The following is a 20,997-nucleotide window of genomic DNA, read 5'->3' on the forward strand; positions in this document are numbered from 1 at the left end:
CTCCTGACCAGCAGCAACGTGAAAAGTACCACAAATAAAAATAAAAGGTGTTTTTTATATATAAATCCGGTGATAGCATTAATATTTATCATGTAAAGAAAATAAGAAATTTGTCAATATAATGCTTGGAAGAGTCTTATGTTTGATATAAATAAATGAACAATTCTGGTCTATAAACAGTATGTCCTTTCTTTTTTATTGTTTCTTTTATAAAACCACTGCATGTTAACAACCTGCACGACCGCATTTAAATATATTACAGAGCTCTGAAATTTAAAATAAATTCAGAAATGCACATACCCATTGTTTTCTGTAGTTTTGTATTCAGAGCCAGTGAAAACATCTAGAAATGGGCCACACTTTAATTATTCCTGTGTTTACTTATGATATGTCGTCATGTATTCTTGATTGTCTGTAAAGGTGCTGTGAAATAAAATTATTATTTATTATAACAGTTATTTACCTATCAAGTCACAAGCATTTTCTTCATTTTTAGTTGAGTGACACATTATGTGAGCTCAATTACGGATTATTTATTTTTAATGTATTAGGTTTCATAAACTGCAAATTAAATGCAGAGTGATTTTTTTGTTGTATTTCCTCACATTGAACATGTTTATTGTTAAAGTAATTCATCAATATTGAAAAGATCTCTACTTACGCATCTGCTTTAGCTCGATTATTAGAGGTTTATTAACATTAATTAACAAGAGAAACAAGATTTTAGCTTCACTCATAATGATAGTTTCCATGCTTGTATTCTCAGCCTGGTATCATCAAATGGAAAATGATTAACAGACACATTTCCGAAGTCCTTTCACGTATCATTTCACACAACATCATTAAACCCAAACCCTAAAACTAAAATTACATCAAATGACACGTGAAATGTCCTGAACAGGGACGTCCTATGTGTATGATCATTTCAATGTTAAATTTAAACTCACATGTATCTAATTGTGCTAGTTGTGTTAATTTCCATAGTAATGAGAAATGAACCGAAGCAGCCCTTCATATTTTTTTTATTGAAAACAGTATTTGAGAGGAGGAAAGTAAGATAATACATTTAGTGGCTTGTTCTAAAGCTTCACAGCACTGTGAAGATATGTGGATGAAACCGTGTCAATCAAACAAGTTTGTTTTAGACACCAACCCATCAACCTGTGATCAAAAGTACTTAAAATAATTAGTTTAATCCCAGGCTCAATAATGAAAGACCTCCAAAGCAGATCACCTAATTGAAGAATTGCCAGCAGTGTCTAAAAGATAATATCAAGATAAAAGTTAGTTTGTTTCAATAGCTGGTAGCAAAGGGCAAGTGCCAACATGGCTGCTTTTCAGGCATTTCACAACTCCCGGGCTAAAGTCACTGTTTATGCTGAGTTAATAATCCATCAGTCGTCCCAGTTCACTGAAATCAACTCCGGTGAAGAGAACAGAGCGATGGAGGTCAGGAGCTGGTGCACGCAGGTCACAGGCTGCACACTGTCTGGGCTGAAATCAGCTAAAGATCACTTTCACTTTGATCACAGTGAGATGTCGCAGAAAAGTCCAGCTCGACGTCTCTGTTGCCCTTTCAGCTGTTTCATTAGTACAGATGTTCACTGTACCTGTCGAGAAAAGATTGTGCTTCAGCTGTTGGAAGTGGAGGAAGATTTACCTCCTCAGGAAGCTGAACCGGACACAACTTGACCCGCAGAATGAAAACGTTTGACTGCAATGACTCCTTCTTTAAGCTTTCACTGAGCGGCCAAATGAAAACTGAAAATGTGAGATTCATATCGTTTACCTTTGTCGTTATGTGCTTTATTCATGTATTTTGATGTTTTTCTTTCTTGTGTTTCCCCTCTTGCGCAATAAAGTTGAATTTGAAGTAGAAATACATTAAAATTTGTATAAACTAAATGCATAAACATTCAGATGCAGTCTAATTTACAAGTCGTGTAAATAGATGCTAATATCAGACTGTAATTGGTGCTTTATACCGGCATGTGTTTCTTATATAATTTATATCAGGAAGGCCCCCACAATACAATACAATCAAACCACCTACAGTGACCATAAAGCTGAATCCTCCTGAATATCATGAAGGCAGAATTTATTGCAGGACTCTTAGTTGCATTAGTTTTGGCTGGATGTACCTAATGAAGTGGCAACTGAATGTGTATTATAACAAATATGACTGTTTTGATGCATGATGGGAGGCTCATGTCAGGGTCTCACGCACGCACACGCACTCTGATCAGATGTTCAAACCCCGTCACACCATTTGAAAACAATGAAAAAGGTTGATCCCGAGTGTTTAGACAGCTGTGAGCGCAGGTTTGTGGGGAAAGCAACGGCGTTATGAACTCTCGTGTCCACATCATCGCTCTGATTCAGAACGCGCAGCCAGCACAGGGCCTGAGCAGTGAAAAGATTAAATTGATCCTGTGGTGGACTCTGGTCACAGAACTGCTTGGCTTGGCTGAAACTGTTTATCTATGTGACCCCCTCCTCCCACCAGTTTTCACTAACACTGATATCTCTCCTGCAGGAACAGAGACTTTGACTGGCCTGGATACATAACAGCATCCGCCAAATGGGCTGAGGTATCTGGACCAATGGGCATCAGGACAGTGTTTGAACTCAGCTAATGTTGATCTTGAAGAGATTTCAAGATTTTAGGATGTGCGGATTTAAAAAAGCAACGTGTCTTTCCAACATTGTAAGACAGCAAATATTCGCAAGGGAAGACAAAAATCAAATCATAATTATAGTCAATGGTTTAAACCTCAAAACCTAATTTGTAGCTCCCATGTGATGTGAATGGTGATTGAATTGCACTTTAAAAACCTGGATAATTTTACCCAGAGGGGAAAAGGTTGCCTTAAATATCTTAGTTTTAAAGCTAACTTAAACCAAATCTCTTTAAAGGCATTTTCTGTTTCTTTTTATTCATGAAAAAAGACACAACAGTTGGAGACACACCAATAGATAAGTCAGAAACTTTGTGTTGCTTTGTAACTTCCAAAGAGCTGTTGCAGTGACACCTCTTAGTTTTATGTCGGTAAAACGATGTGATGGAACAAAGACAAAAACAACAGCTTGGAGTGATCATCTGTTCGGGACCAATGTGCACTCTGCTGCGGCCACCTAATATAAATAAAGTGGCTTGATAACACGGTTTTAGTTTAAACCTCTGCTGACCAGAGTCCGAGGAAAAGGTAAAATCGCCATTGTTCCTCCTTTGCCTGTGTTGTTAATCCCTGGTTACATTTTACTTTGAAATCTGTGATTTAGTTGTGATTATGTTGTTGTTGATCGAGTGAACAGATTCACTTGGGCAGTAAAATGATTTTTACAATGATTACATCTCGTCTCTGTGGCAGATGCATACAAAAGTGCTCGTGTTTGGTCTCGTCTTGCTAATGCAAGGTGAGGCTTTTACAAATTGTCTTCAGTCTCAGTTCCTTTACGGTGGAGCTCGTTTCCAGCTTCATCTTTGCGTCCTCCTCTGCAGCGTGCGTGCCACTGTCGGCCCAAACGCTCGCCCCAGAACCACCAGACTCTCCGGGAATACTGCAGAGGCTGGCGGAGAAGGCCAGGTACTTTCTGACAGCTCACCGTCTGTGTGCAAGCTGGACCTCTCTGTAAATGATTGGCGGTTATCAGAACCACTAAAAATGTAGTTTGTGGACACATCGATGTGATTGTGTGTGTGTGTGTATCTTATTACTCATCTGTGTACTTGTGCTTCTCGCAGGGAAGCAAAAGCTAAAGTCCAGGATTACGGGGCGACAGCAGTGGGCTTCTTTGGCGCCTACTATGAAGACCACATCCAGCCTGTGAGCGACAGCTATGCTAAGTGGGCCTCTAATGTCAGGAGCTCCATGTGGGAGAAGATCCAGACAAGCATTGACGGCTACATGCCATTTAGAGCCACTAATGCAACCGATCTAAACTAAAGGAAAAGCTGACAATAAAGTATTGTTCTTGGCACTTGTCTTGTCTGTAATTCCTGATCAGATCCTGGCTCAAGGTTTTCACTGGGCTTTACCCGTTGTGTCAAATACAGGAATAATCAGTTTATAATAAAACTTTGCACATGGGCCCAGTTTGCCCTGCAAGCAAAGCAGAGACAGGTAAAGTTCATAAGAGGGAAAATACATTCAAGCATTGTTTGCAGATTCCAATTGAAATAGCACAGTTTGCAGAGTTTCCGTCACCTTTGGTCTTATTGATTGTGGTGATTCATTCATCTCTTCTCTTGTGGCTGTGGCTGCAAAGTTTTAGCTCTGGTAACTAAAATGTAGAATTACAGAGAGTGAGACATTATGGTAACAAGAAAGACAGAGAAACAAAAGACTATTAAAAACATAATGGTGCAGATAATCTATCACTGTCAGTCATGCAGTCGGTCTCAGGGTATGAGGGTGAAAGGTTAGAATTGAAATCCCAGCATGCATTGCTTAGGGTTCAGCGCTGTGTGTCTAGACGGTTGATTGACCTGCTGACCATTTGACTCTGATCGGACTCGTTGTTATACAGTGACTAGCTGATTAGCAACAGTTAATCTAATCAACGTTATCTTCAATTGCAGCAGCTAACAACACACAAGCGTTTTTTTTTAAAGTTTATTCTTTTTCTTTTTCTTTTTCTTTTGCCCTTAGAGACATGACTATGACTTCATACGTGCACTGTGACACCTCTCCAGTATCAGGCGGTCTCCAAGTGCACCGCCATACGAAAACAGATAAACTTACAATGGAGGAACATTGCATAACCACCAAGTCATATTTCCACATACAGTATTTAAAGTGAATATCATGTACACTGGACTTTGTTTAGGTGAAAGTGTGTGTGTGGGTGTATGTGTGCGCATGAGTGTGCTCATGTGCGTGCGTGCGTGTGTGTGTGTGTGGGTGTGTGTGTGTGTGTAGGTGTGTGTGTGTCTGCTCATCAGATGACGTTTGTTTGCGGTCCCCCCCTATATCATCCTGTCCAGATGTGAGTTCCCAGTTACAGACAACTCGCTTTCAGAGAAGACTGTCACGTTTTGGATCTGTACGTCCAACCCAGCAGCAGGTAACCTCTCTTTCTACTTCTGAGCACATTTCACTGAAATATCTCTTTTTGTAAAACATTTAAAGTTCACAGTTTTTGCATTCTGCAGCTTCATCAACTTTCTTTTTATTATCCTCTAAGGTTCAAATTCTCAAATATGGAAAAGAATATTGATTCAAAAAAGGAAGAGTTTGATTTTTAACGTTTCTTTTTTGTTTTGTTTCAGAGATGAATGCAAAATACGCCTTGGCACTGATCCTGGCTCTGCAGGGTAAGACAAGGACTTGGATTTTTACTTTGGAGGCAAATGACTGAATGTAGATGCTTTGTTGCTCATGTTTACACTATTCATATCTGTTGCAATAACTTACTTCTGTTGCACGGCTCTCGTGCACTGCTTTCTCTGTGGCTGACCTGCAAGATAAAGACGGATTTTAAATGACACTGAGCTGCTGAAGCTAAAACATTTCACACAATGAACATCGTTTAAATAAATCTGATTTCTGGACACAATCATCAAAAACCCAAGAAATTCAAAGCAGCTTTTTTGGCCTCGAAGGCACAATCACACAAAACCCCAAACCATTTGCAATGAACATAGCTCACTCTTTCAAATGAACACATTCTAATCAGATTTGTATTGGTTTTAACGTGTCAATCTTATCATTCTTTTTCATTCAAGTCTCCACGAGCCTGTGTGAGGTTCCCGCACCATCGCAGGAGCTTATTGACAAGTACGATGCAATGAGAACCACCTTCATCAGGAGGCTGATGAACACTTATGGCAAGATCCAGGAGTTGGCTGCTCCTTTAGTGGCGAAAGTCAGTGAAAGCGATCGCGGACTGTCCGCCAAGGCCTACGTGGAGGATGTGCAGGCCCAGCCCGCGTTCCAGGCCTTCATGAAGGTTTCCAGGTGAGTCTTCACTGAGAACCCCCCATGTGAAGACAAAAAAGAAATTTCACTGTTAGTTTCAGGGAATTATTCGCAACCGCCAATTATAAGGAGTGCATCAATTTCAACTGCAAATGTGCTTTGAAGTGTTACTGATATATATTCACAATTTCTTCGGAAAATATAACACAATAGGCACTGAGATGTAAAGAGATTTCTTTAATCCTGTGTCCTCCCTGTTTTGTGCAGTGGCCTCGTTGAGGAGGCAGGACCCCTGGTAGACAAGGCCCGCACATCAGCGCTGGGCGTGTACGAGGAGTACATGCGTCCCCAGGTTGGCAACTACATGAACGACATCATCGACCACATCAAGGCTTACCTGGACATGGTCATGCCCGCTGAATAAAGACGACCGACTTGAAAAAGCCACCAGTCAGCGACCTGTAGTAGATCATAGCTAGTAGAAACTTCACCAGTTTAGGCTGAGAAGAGCAATGCACAATGCAAATACATTCATTTGCCTCTTTCAAAAAATCAATATCAGTGCCAAATCGTGCAGAGGCTAAAACAGGGCAAACAACACCTTTGCAAGTTGTGCATGTACAGTATTTTGTGTTTGATACACTAACCAAAAGTCTGTGTGTGATTGTGTATGTATATGTGTGAATGTGTTCAATAAAAAGAACTGGAAACTATTTGAAATGTGCTTTTTCATCATGAGGCTGAAGGTTTACTCACACCTGAAGTTGTTCAGGGCTCCACCAGTAGTGCTATATCATATAATGGTACATAATTCTATAAATGCATTTCAATTAAGCAACAGAAACTCCAACAACTGTATATGAGATCAAATAAAAATGCAATTATAACTTTAAATGAGTGACAACAACACTTAATTACAGATGATAACACATATTTTTACCAATTATATTATTTTGAACGTTACTATATTAAATCCTAAAATCACTAATGTGTTAAAGAACACAACTATTCTTCCAGAAGTGTTATTTATTTGGAAAGAAGGTGCTGCAGACAGTTTAATAACTTCTCAGCGCTGTTACAGTGATTTCATTGAAACAAAACTCACTGAAGCGTTTCTTATGTTGAGTGGTACGAGATTTATTTCCCTGTGGGCAGATCAGTTGAAATGGTGGCGTGTTGCAAGAGCACCACTTCTTTTTAATGTCTGCCTCATTTCACACATTCTAGTGATTGCATCGCTTCAGTTTGATTAAAGATGCAAATACCCCGACTGCTCAGTGACAGTGTCCGTGACACAAAGAGCACGGGGCTGATGGGATAATGTGTCAAACTGTATAAGCACTGACGGCTTTACCCTGTTTAATCATCACCTTTGCAATAACACCCATCACAGCACTGAATCATCTGGATTGAATCCAAACTGCGAGCTCTGACTCTGACGCTGACCACAGCTGTCCTCAGCCCGACCCAAGTTCTGGGGTCACAGGCAACACGCCATGTGAGGCGGGATCACGTGACCGGCTGCAGGGATGTTTACTCAGGACTCTGGGGAACATGTCGCCTTGCCACAGAAAATTACTCAGCAAAAAGACTTAGCGCAGACGCAGCGAGCTGTGAAGTTCATAGACTTCTGCTGAGTAGATACAAATGTCATTGAAAATATGTTAACCAGTCACAGAGCAACACATCCTAATAATGTGATGATTTCAATGATTTCTGTTGTAATGGGTTAAATAAAAGGGACTGTGCCACTTTGGCTGAAAACAAACATGTGATTACCTTCACTCTTCCCTGGAAAGAAACATTTGCACTTATTAACTATAGAGACAAATATTTATCATCAATAAACAAACCTCAGGGCTGAACAAACAAACAGAGAACAAACTGTTCTAGTAAAACTAATAAAATAAAAAGTATAAAGTATTGCTTTGGATGGGATATAAAACACGAAATTACTAATTACAACAACAATAAATCTTACTTCTACTAATACTAGTAGCTTTATTTATACAGAAGCTTTAAAAACCAGGGTTTACAAAGTACTCACTACTACTTCTAGTACTGGCAAACTAAGCAGATACTGGATAATCAGAGGCGATTGCAAAAACTATTTCACAATGATACAAAAACGATAAATAAATAAAAGCAAAAAGAAGACAGAATCTCATTAAATCAGTTTTAAAGTAAAGGAATAGTAAAAATCTAAAGAAGAAGATGACATTACATAAAAGCAAATAATTACAAATAAAAAGAATAAAATAAAGAGGACATCACTTGAAGGCATGTCTGTAAAAATGGGTTTTTAATAGTTGATTTAAATAAAAAGGTACTGAATCTGCAAGAGGTATATCCAATACTATTATTGTTAGTAATTGTTATATGTACAAATCCCAAATACCGGAAAAATCACTTGGGAAAAAAACGTTTAATTTTTTCACCAGGAACTTTGCCAGTAAATTCTGTGTCACAGCAGATCAGGTGAGCTTTTATTTCACAGGAGGGCTGAAAGAGAAACAGAACAAGTAGCTTCCTTCCAACTGTGGCGCGACAAATCTTATCTAGCTGGCCTTAATATGTCACAACCTGAATTAGCCCGGATGACGTGTTCATCACCCTCTAGACTTGGAACCATCTTATTAGGACTCGGACACGAATGCATCACGTTCTGTTATGCAAGTCCTTCCTTCTGTAAGGTTGATGAGTGTGCTACATTAATGAACTACTGACGTAATCAATGGAGAAACAACATTGATCACAGTGTATTAAGAATACCCCCCCACTACCTTCAATCCCTCTCCTCATACAAATCAAACCAGATTAAATGTCTGACTCCTGACGACGTTTAAATCACCCTTTGATGCTGTTTTTATCAAGATACAATGTGACACATGGTCCCACAAACACAAACCTGACAACAGTCCAGGTTTATCTCCCACACAGTGCACTTTGGCTCTGGGAGCGACAAGTCAACACATTTACTCTCCTATATAAATGACTCGGGCCAACAGGGCCTCAGCTTCGTTTCTGGAGAGGAATAGAGTGAGTACGGACACTTTCACTTCATTGTCAGGGTGTAAACGTCTTAAAATGCGTGAATGCAGTGCACAAGTAAACATAGAGCTCAAAGAGGGTTGATGTTTTTGACATAAGCTGCATGTTTAAGGTCAGAAAGGGTTTTGTTTTCGTGGAGGAACATCTCACCCTAGTGGATAGAAAGAGTTGAGCCCTAAATGTTACTGTTTTCTGTCCTCACAGATACAAGTGACATGATGAAGCTGCTGGTCGTTGCCGTGCTCGTCGCGCTCCTCGCTCTCAGTAAGTGTTTTCCAGTTTGAAAGAGATAGAGAAATAGATCTATGTTTTCCATTTGACTTTGACTCATTTATTGTCGTTTGTTCCCTCTCTCAGGTGCTGAAGGCTTCCGTGTGACGAGGCAGGTCGAAGAGGAGGAGGGGACTTTGACCAAAATCACAGACAAAGTCAAGTCCCTCTATCAGGACACCGTCAGCACGGCCAGTGGATACCTGGAGAGCATCAGGGGCATGAAGCTGGAGGAGAAGGCAAAGTAAGAGATTTCCCAAATGGCGCATTGACCTAATGCAGAAAATGAAAGTGTAGATCCACATTTTAAACTGTTCTTTCTCTGTGTGCAACCTGCAGGAATATTTACTTGGATACTTCCATGGTTGTGAGCACCTACGCCAACATAGCGCATGACCAGCTTTACCACTTCTTCTACGCCCAGAAGTAAAAAAAACAAATGATTTCCAGTGACTGAAACTTTTAACGCTCCAGGAGAGAGGCTACAGCGTCGTTTGACAATCTGACCTCTGCCTTTGGTCTCACCTCACCCGAACATCCCAACCCCAGACAGCATCTTCACAAACAACGTACCCGGGAAAATGACGACGACCACACAATGAAGACTGTATTAAATAAACACCTTAAAGCTTGCACTGAGGAAAATGGGGAGAACAACTAATAATGTTATGATCTATCGCCACCTACTGGTGAATTTGTGTCCTCATAGTTCCACCTCTGAATAAATTAAAAATATTTGTATCTTATCTTGAAATAAATATATTTATACAAACAAACTGGTGTCTGGTGGATTCATTATACTTTTATTATGCGATTGATGGAGTCAGTTGTTCTCCTTTTTGTGTCAAATTTCCTTTTATCTCCCTGATGCCAAGGATCACGTGTTTACATCTGTGTGAATCTGCGATGAGGCGTCAGACTTTCATGGGCTGAGGCAGCGCCCCGGACACAGGCCCATGTCGCAATTAATAATGGATGAAAAGAGACATGTAAACTGCAGAGAAAACCGACAGAGATGAATCACAAAAACAAAGACTGTGTGAAGTTTGTTTTGTGGATTCTGACAAGCTCTGATTTTTAATTAATGCATACGTCTACAACATGTGGCCTCTTCTGAAGCTGCAGCCGACACAAACAAAAGATTTGCTTTCAAGTATCACTGTGTGTAGCTGTACAAAAGAAGTGTGCTGTGTCAGAGAGCCATAGGACAAACTCACATCTGCATGCATTTTAAGCACCATGATATTCCAATACTTCTAAAAGAATATTATCGATGTGTACTTCTACTCATGAAGAGAAATGAATCAGTGCAACACGCAGGACCATGTTTCTGCAGCTCTGTTCAAACTGGATTCATCTATCATATCAGAATTAATTGCACAAGTTTTCTTTCAACTAAGAACAATGAAGCGATTTGGTTTGACACCAGTTTGATTTAATCTGCACAACTGAAGAATTACACATTTTCTACATTGTTGTGAGCGAGGAGGAAATCTGACAGATCTGATCTGACTTTATTCAACTAACTGGATTCTAACATTTATGTTATTAAACTGTCCACGACCCGGATTTCTATATTCTAATGGTTTTAGATTTGTCACAGCCAGACAGTGGTGTAATTTAACAAAGTTAATTTACTTCATTATGATACTTCAGCAGATTTCTTTCATGTATTTGGACTTTTTTTCAGGTACTTTTCACTTTGACTCTATATATTATCACATATCTGTACTTTCTTGCAATGCATTGTGTTACATGTTCACATCGTTAATATTTAGAAAGGTAATCGGTGATGAGAAGGGAATTGGTTCGTTGATCCAATCAGAGTGGGTAGGTAATATTAGACTCCGGCTCCTGTTGGAGATCTTCCTCCACAGTGGGATCTGTTAGAAATGATGACCTTAACTTTATCATTTCCTTTCAACTGATCCTACAAAGGCTGAACGTTTGTTGTTGTCACTCTGAACAGATGATATGGATGAGAGACTGTGTGAAATTGCTGTCAGGTATTTCTCTCTCGCCAAACGTCACATATGAAATACATGCTTGTTAACGTTGAAAACGGAAATACAGGGTCATTTTGATGCTGTCAGTCATAATCTGCTGGTTGCAAAACTTTGCTTCTTGCTCTGATAAGACGTTATCTCTGGAATGGAAGGAAAAACATCCTCTTTCGATGGTGACACCAGGTGAAGCTGTGGGTCCACTCCTCCTTTCTGTTTTTACTAATGATTTGACCCCGTGTTATAATTTTCTATTCTATTGTATTTAGCACAACTTAGCCAATGTATCAACCATATGTCAAACACATGAATATAGTAAATGACCCATTCGTTAGGTGGATAAAATGACATATAATTATTCTTTGACCAACCTTTTATAAATAGAGAATCAACGAGAATGACCGTCTCTACCAAACATCAAGTTTCAGGAAATATGGTCGATTGTGATAAATAAATAAAACGACACATATTTTACAGAACATTGAGATGTCACTGTGAAATTGACCTTTGACCTTTTCAAATGTAAAATGTCAGCACTTCATTATTTCATTCAATTTGACACAACTTGATCTTGATTTATAGCCAAAAAATTGTTTTGTGACATCAGAGTGACGGTGACCTTTGACCCTTGACCTTTGACCACCAAAATCGAATAAGGCTTTTTGTCTATTTTCAGTCAACAAAACTATTAATTTGACAACAAATTGCCTTTTTACTCGCAAGTGTCCATTGTTCTTAAGCCTGAGATCCACAACTTGCTCTTCAATGAATTAAGAAACCATTTAAAAGTGATGATTTATCAACAACATATTTCCAATCATAGTAGTCTTCAAACAGGAGCATTCAGAGTTGTGTAATCTGTGATATTTTCAAACAGCCCTTTTTAAAACTGCGTCATGGTGAAATATTAACAAATGTATTAACACTGTTGTAAAACATTAACTTAATGGAAACTTCCCAGCAGAGTGAATCATATCTCCACTCTTTATCTTTTTCATTATTAGTTTTTGTATTGCTTCAGAAGCTGTAGTGTGAATTCATCCGTGAGATAATTGTCTATTGTAGAGTGAGGGTTTCACACAGACTGACCATAAAAGTAGTTTTAATGGAGCCCCACAGAAGCTGTGCACAGCAGGTCGCTATGAAAACAACATAAACTTCCCCAAACCACAAACACTGAAATCTCATAAGCCTCACAAATGTATTTCATATACCATCATATCTCAGGAAAAGAATAAAAGGTCACAGGAAACAGGGTTTATAGCTGATCATGGACGTGTTGAAATTCCTCAGTTTATCACAAAGGTTACAGCCAAACTGGAAATGAAGCTGTCTGGTAATAAAGCAGCGAGTTCCTCCCACTGACCTGAAAAAAAGTTTGCAGGTATAAAGAAGCGACCGATCAAACAAGTCGTCAGTTACAGAACAACAGAGGCACAGAATGAATCTTCTTCTGGTGCTCGCTTTGGGGCTGGCAGGTAGATATTCTTTACCACATTGTGTCTAAAATATACAAAAGTCAAAATTAGAAAAGTCTTTTGGTTTCAGTCTTCTCTCGTTGTGTTACAGGAGCGTCTCCCCTGGGGGAATACAAGGAGTGCCCGCCTCACTCCAGACCCTGGCAGGTGTATCTGCACGGTGGAGGAAGGTCCTGCAGCGGAGCTCTCATTGACCAGTGGTGGATAGTGACCTCCTATGACTGTGCACCCACGTGGGTACTGGTGGCTGTTTATGCCAAATAACAACTCAATGCAACTGATGAATTTGTATTTTCTTGGTCTTTCTTGGAGATTTTATGACGATTTTATTTTTATCCTCTCTTATTCATTTTATTTTCATTGTACAGCACTTTGGTCGACTCCGGTTGTTTTTAAAATGTGCTTTATAACTAAACTTGATTTGATTTGTCAATTTTCAGAAACAAAATGTAAAAAGTTGTTTGAAAAGGTTTCCTCCTTAATAGCCGTGCTTCAGTTTAACGTACATCCAATTTCCTCCCAATATCCGCAGTTAAATCACATTCGGGCTTGTTTGAAACCCGACTGAAGTGCTTGATATATTCCGCTTTGCTAAAATCCAACCATGTATTATTTAAATCGAGCATATTTTTTCTTGACGTTTAATTCAATTGCTGCAGCGTCTTTCTGCGTGACCTTCAGCCTGCAGCTCCGGCTGTGTCTCACACAATTCTCCTGACGAGATTAAAAAGGAGAACATTTTGTGTGTTTTTTGTTTCCCTCTCACGATTGATTTATGAAGCACTGCACACGTCGTAATGCACTTTAATAAATAACAGCAGAATATAACACGATAATCAGCCTGGTGTCAGCAGACGAGTCAGTCAGGGAGTCATGGGATGAGTCTTTGTGTTGAGATATTAAATGATGTGGTTCTTAGTGTTAATAAGACTGGATACTGTTAATAGAACAACTGCAAATTCCACTTGCTAAATAAATAACACCAATTAGCCTGTTGTTCTGGTCTGATTAAGGTTTACAGTTCCTTAGTCCTGGGCCTGTTTCTGCCTGAGGCCTCAAAGATCTTTATAAATCACCTCCTCTCATCCCAGACCCCACAGGACCATTGCTACCCTGGGAGACCACGATGTGACGGTGGAGGAAGGAACCGAGCAGCACATCCACGTCGCCGAGGTGATCCGTCACAGCCCCTACCGCTCGCCCCTCCACAGCCTCACCATGGTGCGTCTGGCCCAGCCGGCCCGCTTCAACCAGCACGTCCAGTCCATCCCTCTGCCCAGCCGCTGCCCGCAGCCCGGGGAGATCTGCTCTGTGAGTGGCTGGGGCTCCACCAGGCCCAATCACTGTAAGTGAATTTAAAAGTGCTATACTGTGGCTTTTACACCTCATTAGCTTGTATCCACATTAGACTTCAGTGCAATTACAAGATAAACCAGTGTTCCCTAATCCAGTCCTCAAATATTACCTGTCCAACAAAGATTTAAACTCCAGCTTGCCTGTGAGATCTCAGCTAAAGGCTCCTGGTTTCCATTGCAAACAAACCTTTCCCCTTGAGAACCGCTTTTAAAGCAATAGTTGGATATTTTGACAAAATAAACTCATTCACTTTTTTGCTTTCTATTATATTTTAATTACTGGATCAATTAGTCCTGTGGTTCCCTGCGGTTTTTATGCTATGCTGGGTTTATATTGAGCATACAGATGTCAGAGGGGCATTTCTCTGCAGGTGGGTGAGATATGTACCTTGTCACTGCTGTGCTCACACAAAAAGTCATGGAAATCGGCTCAGTAGTTTTTGGAGGAGGAAATTATGAATCTGGAGCCATGTTGCAGGCGGTTAGCTTTGCTAAGGATAAGCTAACTGAATCACGTTTATCTAATCCCCTATTTGTAGTTTTTCCAGGGGGTTTGTTTACAAGTCTATTCCTTGGCCTGGCATATGACCTTCTATTAAGAATAACCTTAACGTCTTTGCAACTGAAATATTAAAAACAACTCTTGATACGTGAAACCTTCCCTTGCTGGTAGCACATGTCCTCTTCAAAACACTTACCCAGATTGACGTCCTTGGAACAAGTAGCATTGACCTCTTTAGAGCATTTATCATAAACTGGAAAGATACAAAAAGAAGCTCTGTTACTCTCACATTTTCATCACGATTCCGGGAAAACGTTGAATTCTGATCGGCGGCTCATCAATATTCTGGTCACCGCAGCGCTAACAAGGCATGAACGCTCTATTTTAATAATGAGTAAAAAATGGCTTTCTTTAATCAGAGGAGTTTCTAATTGCCTGCCAAAATGCCCAGTCAGTGATTGAGACTAATTAAAAGCGGAAGACCTTGAAAATGGTGTTTATTTAAGGTTTAGACCTTATGCACCGGTGCCAGTAGTGGCACTGCATAAAAACGGAAACTAATCCGCAGACCTGCTGAAGGCAAGGGAAAGGGAGCTCCTGTGAGAGACGGAGAGGCAGGTTGATGAGTAATGGTGGTGTATATATCTCGACACCTAAATTGTATTTATGTTATATATTCAGATGACGCACCAGCACGATTTGAAGTACTTACTTTGAAAGAATCAGGGCAATGACTCAACTTCATCCTTCTCCGAAACAGACGAGCCTCAGCAGCGTCTGAAGTGTATAACCGTGCCGGTCGTGGATGATCAGACGTGTATTAACACTTTCCCTGAGTACCTGTACTGGAGTCCGCACATGGTCTGCGCTGGTCAAGCAGACACAGATAACTGCATGGTGAGTATATACACAACACAAAGAAACTGTATATATATATAGATATATATATATCTATATATATATGCATATTCCTCACTTCTCTTCAGTTTAAAATAATCTGTCTCTCTATCCCCAGTCTTCCCCCGTGTATCACTGCATTTTCTTTTCATTTTAACTCACTTGTTTAAATGCATTTTCCATAAACCGTCACAACAGAGTAGCTCATTCCCCCCCCTTCAGGATGATGGCGGCAGTGTGATGGTGTGCGGAGGCCAGCTGCAGGGGGTGCAGTGGTTCAGACATGGCTGCAGAGACCCAGCTCACCCCAGTGTCTACACCAAGCTGTGCCGGTACAACGACTGGATCCGAGATGTGATGGACCGCAACTCACCGACTGTGCCAAGTGCAACCACTACGAGGACAACGACACGAGGCCGCACGGACTAACTTCATCCCTGATTAAATATAGACATTGTTATGAATATTGCAATACTTATAGAGGTCACCCTTCCAGTAAAAATTAAAGAAATCGGAATGACAAATATATCCTACTCTCAAAATAAAAATAAAATAAAATAAAATGTTGTTCATGTTTTATTCATGGATTTTACTGCACCCTTAACTCTGATTGCTCCTTTTTCGTCATTTGCCTCAGTAAACCCTTTCCACAGCTGGCTAATAGCTGCTGCTAATTGGCTCTGATTCTTTCCCACTACATCATAACTCCACACGCGCCGCTGTGTGTGTGACACTGGGAGGGAATTAGACGTGACAGGGGACATTTGTTTGTTCCACATGTTGAACACCAAAACCTCTAAATCTTGTGGCTGTCTCCTCCTGGAGGACAACATCCTCCGATCAGTTGTTTTGAAATAATAAATTGGATTAATGACCCGTGATGAATGATGAATGAGAATCACCATCAAATTCTGGAGTACACCTCAGATCTATGGGGTGTTTTAGCGTCTTTTAGCCCATTGTTTTGGTTTCAATTTTAATGTTTTGAGCAACAGGCCCCGACAAACGCTTTCACACCAGTGGACGGACAATGCAAGTTATCATCTGGTGAACGATGGAGCGCATAGCAGCACATATCAACTTTATAAGGTAGTAAAACTCTCATTGTTATGTTCACATCTTCCTCTGACTGGCCAAAGAGATCAATTCATTCAAGTTTGATCTTTTGGGTCTTAAACTCAGTTAAGCAGGATACTCATGGTAGTTTTGAAAAGCATGGTTGCCATTTTGCAAATAATAGAAATGTTATTTAGGATTGAAACACTTGATTTCAGTCGTAACAAAGTCGTATCCACAGAATGAGCCTGACCGTGGACTCTGCACTGGAATATGGCACCTTGCAAATATTGCCCCCGATTACAGTCGTGCAGCAATATTGTAGGTCTCCACTAGATGGAGGTAAAGCCCAATCATAAATAAACAAGACGTCCTTGTGTGAGAGGAGAGAGAGAAAGAAACGCTCTGCTCATGACTGTGTGGACAGGTGATGTAAATCCTAAAGTGTTTTTCAGGGTTTTATGTGAACTCGTCAATACGTCTGCAAAAATGTGTTCAAGCAATAAACACGTGGATCAAACGGAATAACACAGAGACACAAAGGAACAGTGGAACAGAGGAGTTGGTCGCACACACACACACACACACACACACACACACTCCCAAAATCACCTACACACATGTGCGCACACAGACACACTTCCATGCAAAGTGAGTGACAGCTGTGTCCATAATCACCCGTGCAGTTGCAGATATAGGGGCGACCCTGCCATCTGTTCTCAGCATTTCTCTCCCATTCCTCACCCCCTCTCCCCTGCTCCCTCTCCCACCTCAGCGGGAGTCAGAGGACAAACCGAGGGGCTGACTCTGGTAACTGTGATGCCACAGTGTGATATTAATTGCTGTGGGTTTTTGGAGCTGCTGTTTGTGTTGTTTTTTTTTTTCAATTTGGAGAGTCATTGTTTACTATTCTGGGGGATTTGGCTGATATCTATTTAACAGCTATTGTGTCTGTAATTGTTGGCTTTTGTAACAGATACAATAGATACTTCACTTATTCCCCTGAGGCAAGATACCAAATACAACAAGCCTGAAATCCTGTGGGAGGATTTTACTGTCTCTTTGTGGACTTAATCCTAAATTATATGCAGTTTGTTGTGGTTACTTGGATGTGGTCTACCTCCCGGTGTGATGTCTCCCCTGATTTATCAGTCGGCTAAAGACATATGAAGCGTCTCCCTAATTATTTCCACCAGCACTCTGGGAGTTATCTTATGTGCTTCTGCAGACATCACACCCCATTTCTTATTTCAATTTATAGCTAGAGCTCATCTTTTTATTTCCCCTGCAGCTAAAACAAGTTCACGCCATTTGATGAAGTTAAACAGTGATAAACAGTGGAGAGGTGATGGACCAACATCTGCTTTTAAGTTCCCTGAGAACAATGTTTAAGGCCTCATTTCCAGCTCTGTGAGGCAGTGCTGTGGCACAAAGGTGCTTTGAGCTCAATGCTAATGTCAGCATGCTAATATGCCCTCCACCATCATCCATCCATCCATGTAACCATCCATCCACCATCATCCAGGGTCGTGGGGGAAGCTAGAGCCAAACACAGCCAACACACCCTGAAGAGGTCACCATGTGTATCACAGGGCCCAACATACAGTACAGAGACAAACAAATGCTAACATGCTCACAATGACAGTGCTAACAGGTTGACAGTTATAATGTTTGCCAACCGTTGATCTGTCGTCAGTATTGCAGGTATTTGTTCATGAACCAAAGTCCTGGACGTAGTGGCCCTCGTGAATGGATCAGTAAAGTGATTAAAGTTCATCCTCTGGGCTCCTTGGATATCACAACCAAATGTCACGGCAGCACATCCAACGACGGTCCGGACATTTCACTAAAAAACATAAATGTCAGCGCCACAGCGGTGCCAGAGGAAAAGTCAGGAGATCCTCAAACTCAGTAGGTGTCAGTGACTGAGGACCATAAAGGTTCGTACAAGGTTTCAACACAATCCATCCAATAGCAGTTGTGATATGTGGGCCTGGACCAAAAAGGTCAAATGACTGAAGGAACATAGCCATAAAGACCAGATCCTCCCGAGCGGCATGCTGTTGGCTATCATTCAAAAAAGTGTACGAATAAAAAGTATGCTACAGCCTTGTTTTTCTATCGAAATGTAAAATTCTTTCTTTCTCTAGAAACACAGATTGTATTCAAAGTACCACATTGTGTTTTGGCCAGCGGAGGTCAGATGCACCCTCCTCAGCTCCCACTAAGATTTGAATAGACCAACACAATCAGAAGCTGCAGAGATAAGACGACCTTGGTGGTGAGAGGGATTATTCTGCCATGAAAAACATTCAACAGAGCTGCCCTGCTTCCGTTTCTGTTGTTTCTACCCTTCAGATAAACACGCACACGTATTACAGATATCTCCGAGTGGCAGACTTCTCAGTCGGCTAAGATATGCTAACGTTTGTTAATAGTTAACCATTGCTCCTCTCCCTCCAACCTCGCCCCCTGTTTTTAAGACACTGTAAATTATTTTTCTCAATTTCTAAATGTCCTCCCTTCCTCTTTCTGTCTCTCCTGGGTTTCATAACTCAGGCATGCGTCGCTCAGCCCACACCGAAAACAAGTATCACCCTCAATTGCCCAAACGCAGCGGCATGAACTGATTAATGAGGGAATTAAAATGAGTGATGATCCACGGGAGGAAATCTTTCTCCTCGGGTGTGACAGTGCTTATCAGCGGTTGGTGCAATATCTGAAGAGTAAACGCAAGGCATCAACCCCCCACCCCCACCCCCTGCTCCCCTCCATCCTTCTATCTCACTCCATCGCTCTGTTTCTCGGGCAAACCGTCGCCATCACTCATCAGCGGCTTACATTCCCAGCATTCCCCTGTGGCACCTGGCTCATGAGAGAGGAAAAGTGACAAACACGCACGCGCTCACACTCACGCCTCCATCATACACTTTTTCCTCCTAATAGCTGACAGGTCTTTTCACGAGGATGTAAATGAATATGGGGAGCTGGCTTACATTAGCACAAGCAAGTGTGTGAGTGTGTGTGTGTGTGTGTGTGTGTGTGTGTGTGTGTACAGTACTGTACGTGTGAATGTGTGTGTGTGTTTCTGTTTAGGCTAATGGCTCATTGAGAATAGTGCAGGCCAAGTCAATCACGCTGGATCTCCCCCATAGAGACCTGTGGCTCATCAGGGGGGATAATTAGCCTGAAGAGCTTTAATGATACTAACCTAATAGCTACAAGAGCACAGTGAGAGGCAGCCATATGTGTGTGTGTGTCTGTGTGTGTCTGTGTGTGTGTGTGTGTGTGTGTGTGTGTGTGTGTGTGTGTGTGTGTGTGTGTGTGTGTGTGTGTGTGTGTGTGTGTGTGTGTGTGTGTGTGTGTGTGTGTGTGTGTGTGTGTGTGTGTGTGTGTGTGTGTGTGTGTGTGTGTGTGTGTGTGTGTGTGTGTGTGTGTGTGTGTCTGTGTGCATGCATGTGTGGGATGCGGTGTGTGTAAAGCTGTGGGTTGTGTCTGAGAGGTGGTGAGTAAGCGAATTAGTGATTAAAATCCTGTTTTGTTTATACGTGTGTTTAGTGTGTGTGTGTGTGGATGGTGATAATGTGGCGGCTCATGGGATAATGAATATGGTGGCTATGTGAGTCCAACCCACACCAATACACACACACACACACACACACACACACCATCCCTCATTTTGTTTTACTCTGCTTTTTTACTCTCCCACACCCTGAACTGTTGTTGTTACAGTGGAGCAGTGAGTTCGCTCTCGCCTGCCACACAATGCAAACCTGACACACAAAACCTTCCAGACTCTGTGTTCATGTACGTGTATAGTGTGTGCGTGTCTGTGTGTATGTGTGTGTTTGTATGAGAGACTAAAAGAGATCGAGGTGGGGGCTACATTATGCATTCATGTTGGAAATTGCTGCGAATTTAAATGAGCATGTGCACTTTGGTGGACAAGCTGCTTAGTAAGTGTATTGCAGCCCATGATGCACACATAGGGTGGACACAGTTGTGTTCAAATTGTATGCACTGTATATACCATATATCAAAATCAAATATGAAACCTGTGTGTTCACAGAGTTAATAATCTCGTAGCCCATTGGCCATCGTCTGATGACAAAATGACAAGTTGGCCTTCTGTTTAGTTTCGATAAGTTTCTATTATCACACAAGTTAAACGTTTCTCCACACAAAACATAAAAAGTGATACTTTTTTAGTGCCAGGCTGCATTTTGTCTATTCTCTATTAAGAGCTACCTGCATATGAATGCACATAAATGAAAAACGATGGATTTCGGTCAATGTGTTCTGCCCCCCCTGCTCTCTTCACAGTCTGTTTACCTTTGGGCAACCAAATGTGATTGGTCCATCTAGAAACTCAAACCAGCCTCCGGCCCCAAATTCTTGTCTCTCACCTACATGACCTGCACATTCTTAGGTAGTCGGTTTATGGAGATTCCAGAGTTAATAACT

The 20,997-nt window shown here is 41.1% G+C and overlaps 4 protein-coding genes across 5 annotated transcripts; all 4 read left to right on the forward strand.

Moving 5' to 3' along the window:
- The first annotated feature begins 3,091 nt into the window (after positions 1-3,091).
- On the forward strand, positions 3,092-3,981 carry apoc4 (apolipoprotein C-IV). Its single transcript, XM_035164227.1, has 4 exons — positions 3,092-3,206; positions 3,372-3,417; positions 3,503-3,587; positions 3,746-3,981. Exons 2-4 carry the CDS (start codon positions 3,372-3,374, stop codon positions 3,945-3,947), a joined length of 333 nt encoding a protein of 110 aa, XP_035020118.1. The 5' UTR covers positions 3,092-3,206; the 3' UTR covers positions 3,948-3,981.
- Positions 3,982-4,916: 935 nt separating this feature from the next.
- apoa2 (apolipoprotein A-II) lies at positions 4,917-6,634 on the forward strand. The gene is made up of 4 exons (XM_035162804.1): positions 4,917-5,067; positions 5,273-5,317; positions 5,729-5,960; positions 6,189-6,634. Exons 2-4 carry the CDS (start codon positions 5,275-5,277, stop codon positions 6,343-6,345), a joined length of 432 nt encoding a protein of 143 aa, XP_035018695.1. The 5' UTR covers positions 4,917-5,067; positions 5,273-5,274; the 3' UTR covers positions 6,346-6,634.
- A 2,226-nt stretch (positions 6,635-8,860) lies between these two features.
- On the forward strand, positions 8,861-10,018 carry apoc2 (apolipoprotein C-II). 2 transcript variants are annotated; one of them, XM_035164068.2, is made up of 4 exons: positions 8,861-8,960; positions 9,177-9,236; positions 9,330-9,486; positions 9,582-10,018. In XM_035164068.2, the coding sequence occupies exons 2-4, from the start codon at positions 9,188-9,190 to the stop codon at positions 9,670-9,672; spliced, it is 297 nt and encodes a 98-aa protein (XP_035019959.1). In that variant the 5' UTR covers positions 8,861-8,960; positions 9,177-9,187; the 3' UTR covers positions 9,673-10,018. The 2 variants fall into 2 exon arrangements, with proteins under 2 accessions (XP_035019959.1, XP_035019960.1); XM_035164069.2 differs by having other exon boundaries at positions 8,953-8,964.
- A 2,668-nt stretch (positions 10,019-12,686) lies between these two features.
- Positions 12,687-15,906, forward strand: LOC118113712 (trypsinogen-like protein 3). Its single transcript, XM_035163652.1, has 5 exons — positions 12,687-12,723; positions 12,815-12,956; positions 13,815-14,068; positions 15,341-15,477; positions 15,700-15,906. Exons 1-5 carry the CDS (start codon positions 12,687-12,689, stop codon positions 15,904-15,906), a joined length of 777 nt encoding a protein of 258 aa, XP_035019543.1.
- The last annotated feature ends 5,091 nt before the right edge of the window (positions 15,907-20,997 follow it).

The sequence above is a fragment of the Hippoglossus stenolepis genome, chromosome 8 (genome assembly GCF_022539355.2).
Source record: "Hippoglossus stenolepis isolate QCI-W04-F060 chromosome 8, HSTE1.2, whole genome shotgun sequence".
In the NCBI taxonomy this organism is placed as follows: domain Eukaryota; kingdom Metazoa; phylum Chordata; class Actinopteri; order Pleuronectiformes; family Pleuronectidae; genus Hippoglossus; species Hippoglossus stenolepis.

Bases quoted from the DNA above. Each gene is read 5' to 3' on its own strand.
- LOC118113712 (XM_035163652.1), top strand. From the start codon at position 12,687: ATGAATCTTCTTCTGGTGCTCGCTTTGGGGCTGGCAG. The intron at 12,724-12,814 runs GTAGATATTCTT...GTTGTGTTACAG, and splicing joins GCTCGCTTTGGGGCTGGCAG to GAGCGTCTCCCCTGGGGGAA. The intron at 12,957-13,814 runs GTGGGTACTGGT...CTCTCATCCCAG, and splicing joins TCCTATGACTGTGCACCCAC to ACCCCACAGGACCATTGCTA.
- apoc2 (XM_035164068.2), top strand. From the start codon at position 9,188: ATGATGAAGCTGCTGGTCGTTGCCGTGCTCGTCGCGCTCCTCGCTCTC. The intron at 9,237-9,329 runs GTAAGTGTTTTC...TCCCTCTCTCAG, and splicing joins CGTCGCGCTCCTCGCTCTCA to GTGCTGAAGGCTTCCGTGTG. The intron at 9,487-9,581 runs GTAAGAGATTTC...TGCAACCTGCAG, and splicing joins AAGCTGGAGGAGAAGGCAAA to GAATATTTACTTGGATACTT.
- apoa2 (XM_035162804.1), top strand. From the start codon at position 5,275: ATGAATGCAAAATACGCCTTGGCACTGATCCTGGCTCTGCAGG. The intron at 5,318-5,728 runs GTAAGACAAGGA...TTTTCATTCAAG, and splicing joins ACTGATCCTGGCTCTGCAGG to TCTCCACGAGCCTGTGTGAG. The intron at 5,961-6,188 runs GTGAGTCTTCAC...TGTTTTGTGCAG, and splicing joins GCCTTCATGAAGGTTTCCAG to TGGCCTCGTTGAGGAGGCAG.
- apoc4 (XM_035164227.1), top strand. From the start codon at position 3,372: ATGCATACAAAAGTGCTCGTGTTTGGTCTCGTCTTGCTAATGCAAG. The intron at 3,418-3,502 runs GTGAGGCTTTTA...CCTCCTCTGCAG, and splicing joins TCTCGTCTTGCTAATGCAAG to CGTGCGTGCCACTGTCGGCC. The intron at 3,588-3,745 runs GTACTTTCTGAC...TGCTTCTCGCAG, and splicing joins AGGCTGGCGGAGAAGGCCAG to GGAAGCAAAAGCTAAAGTCC.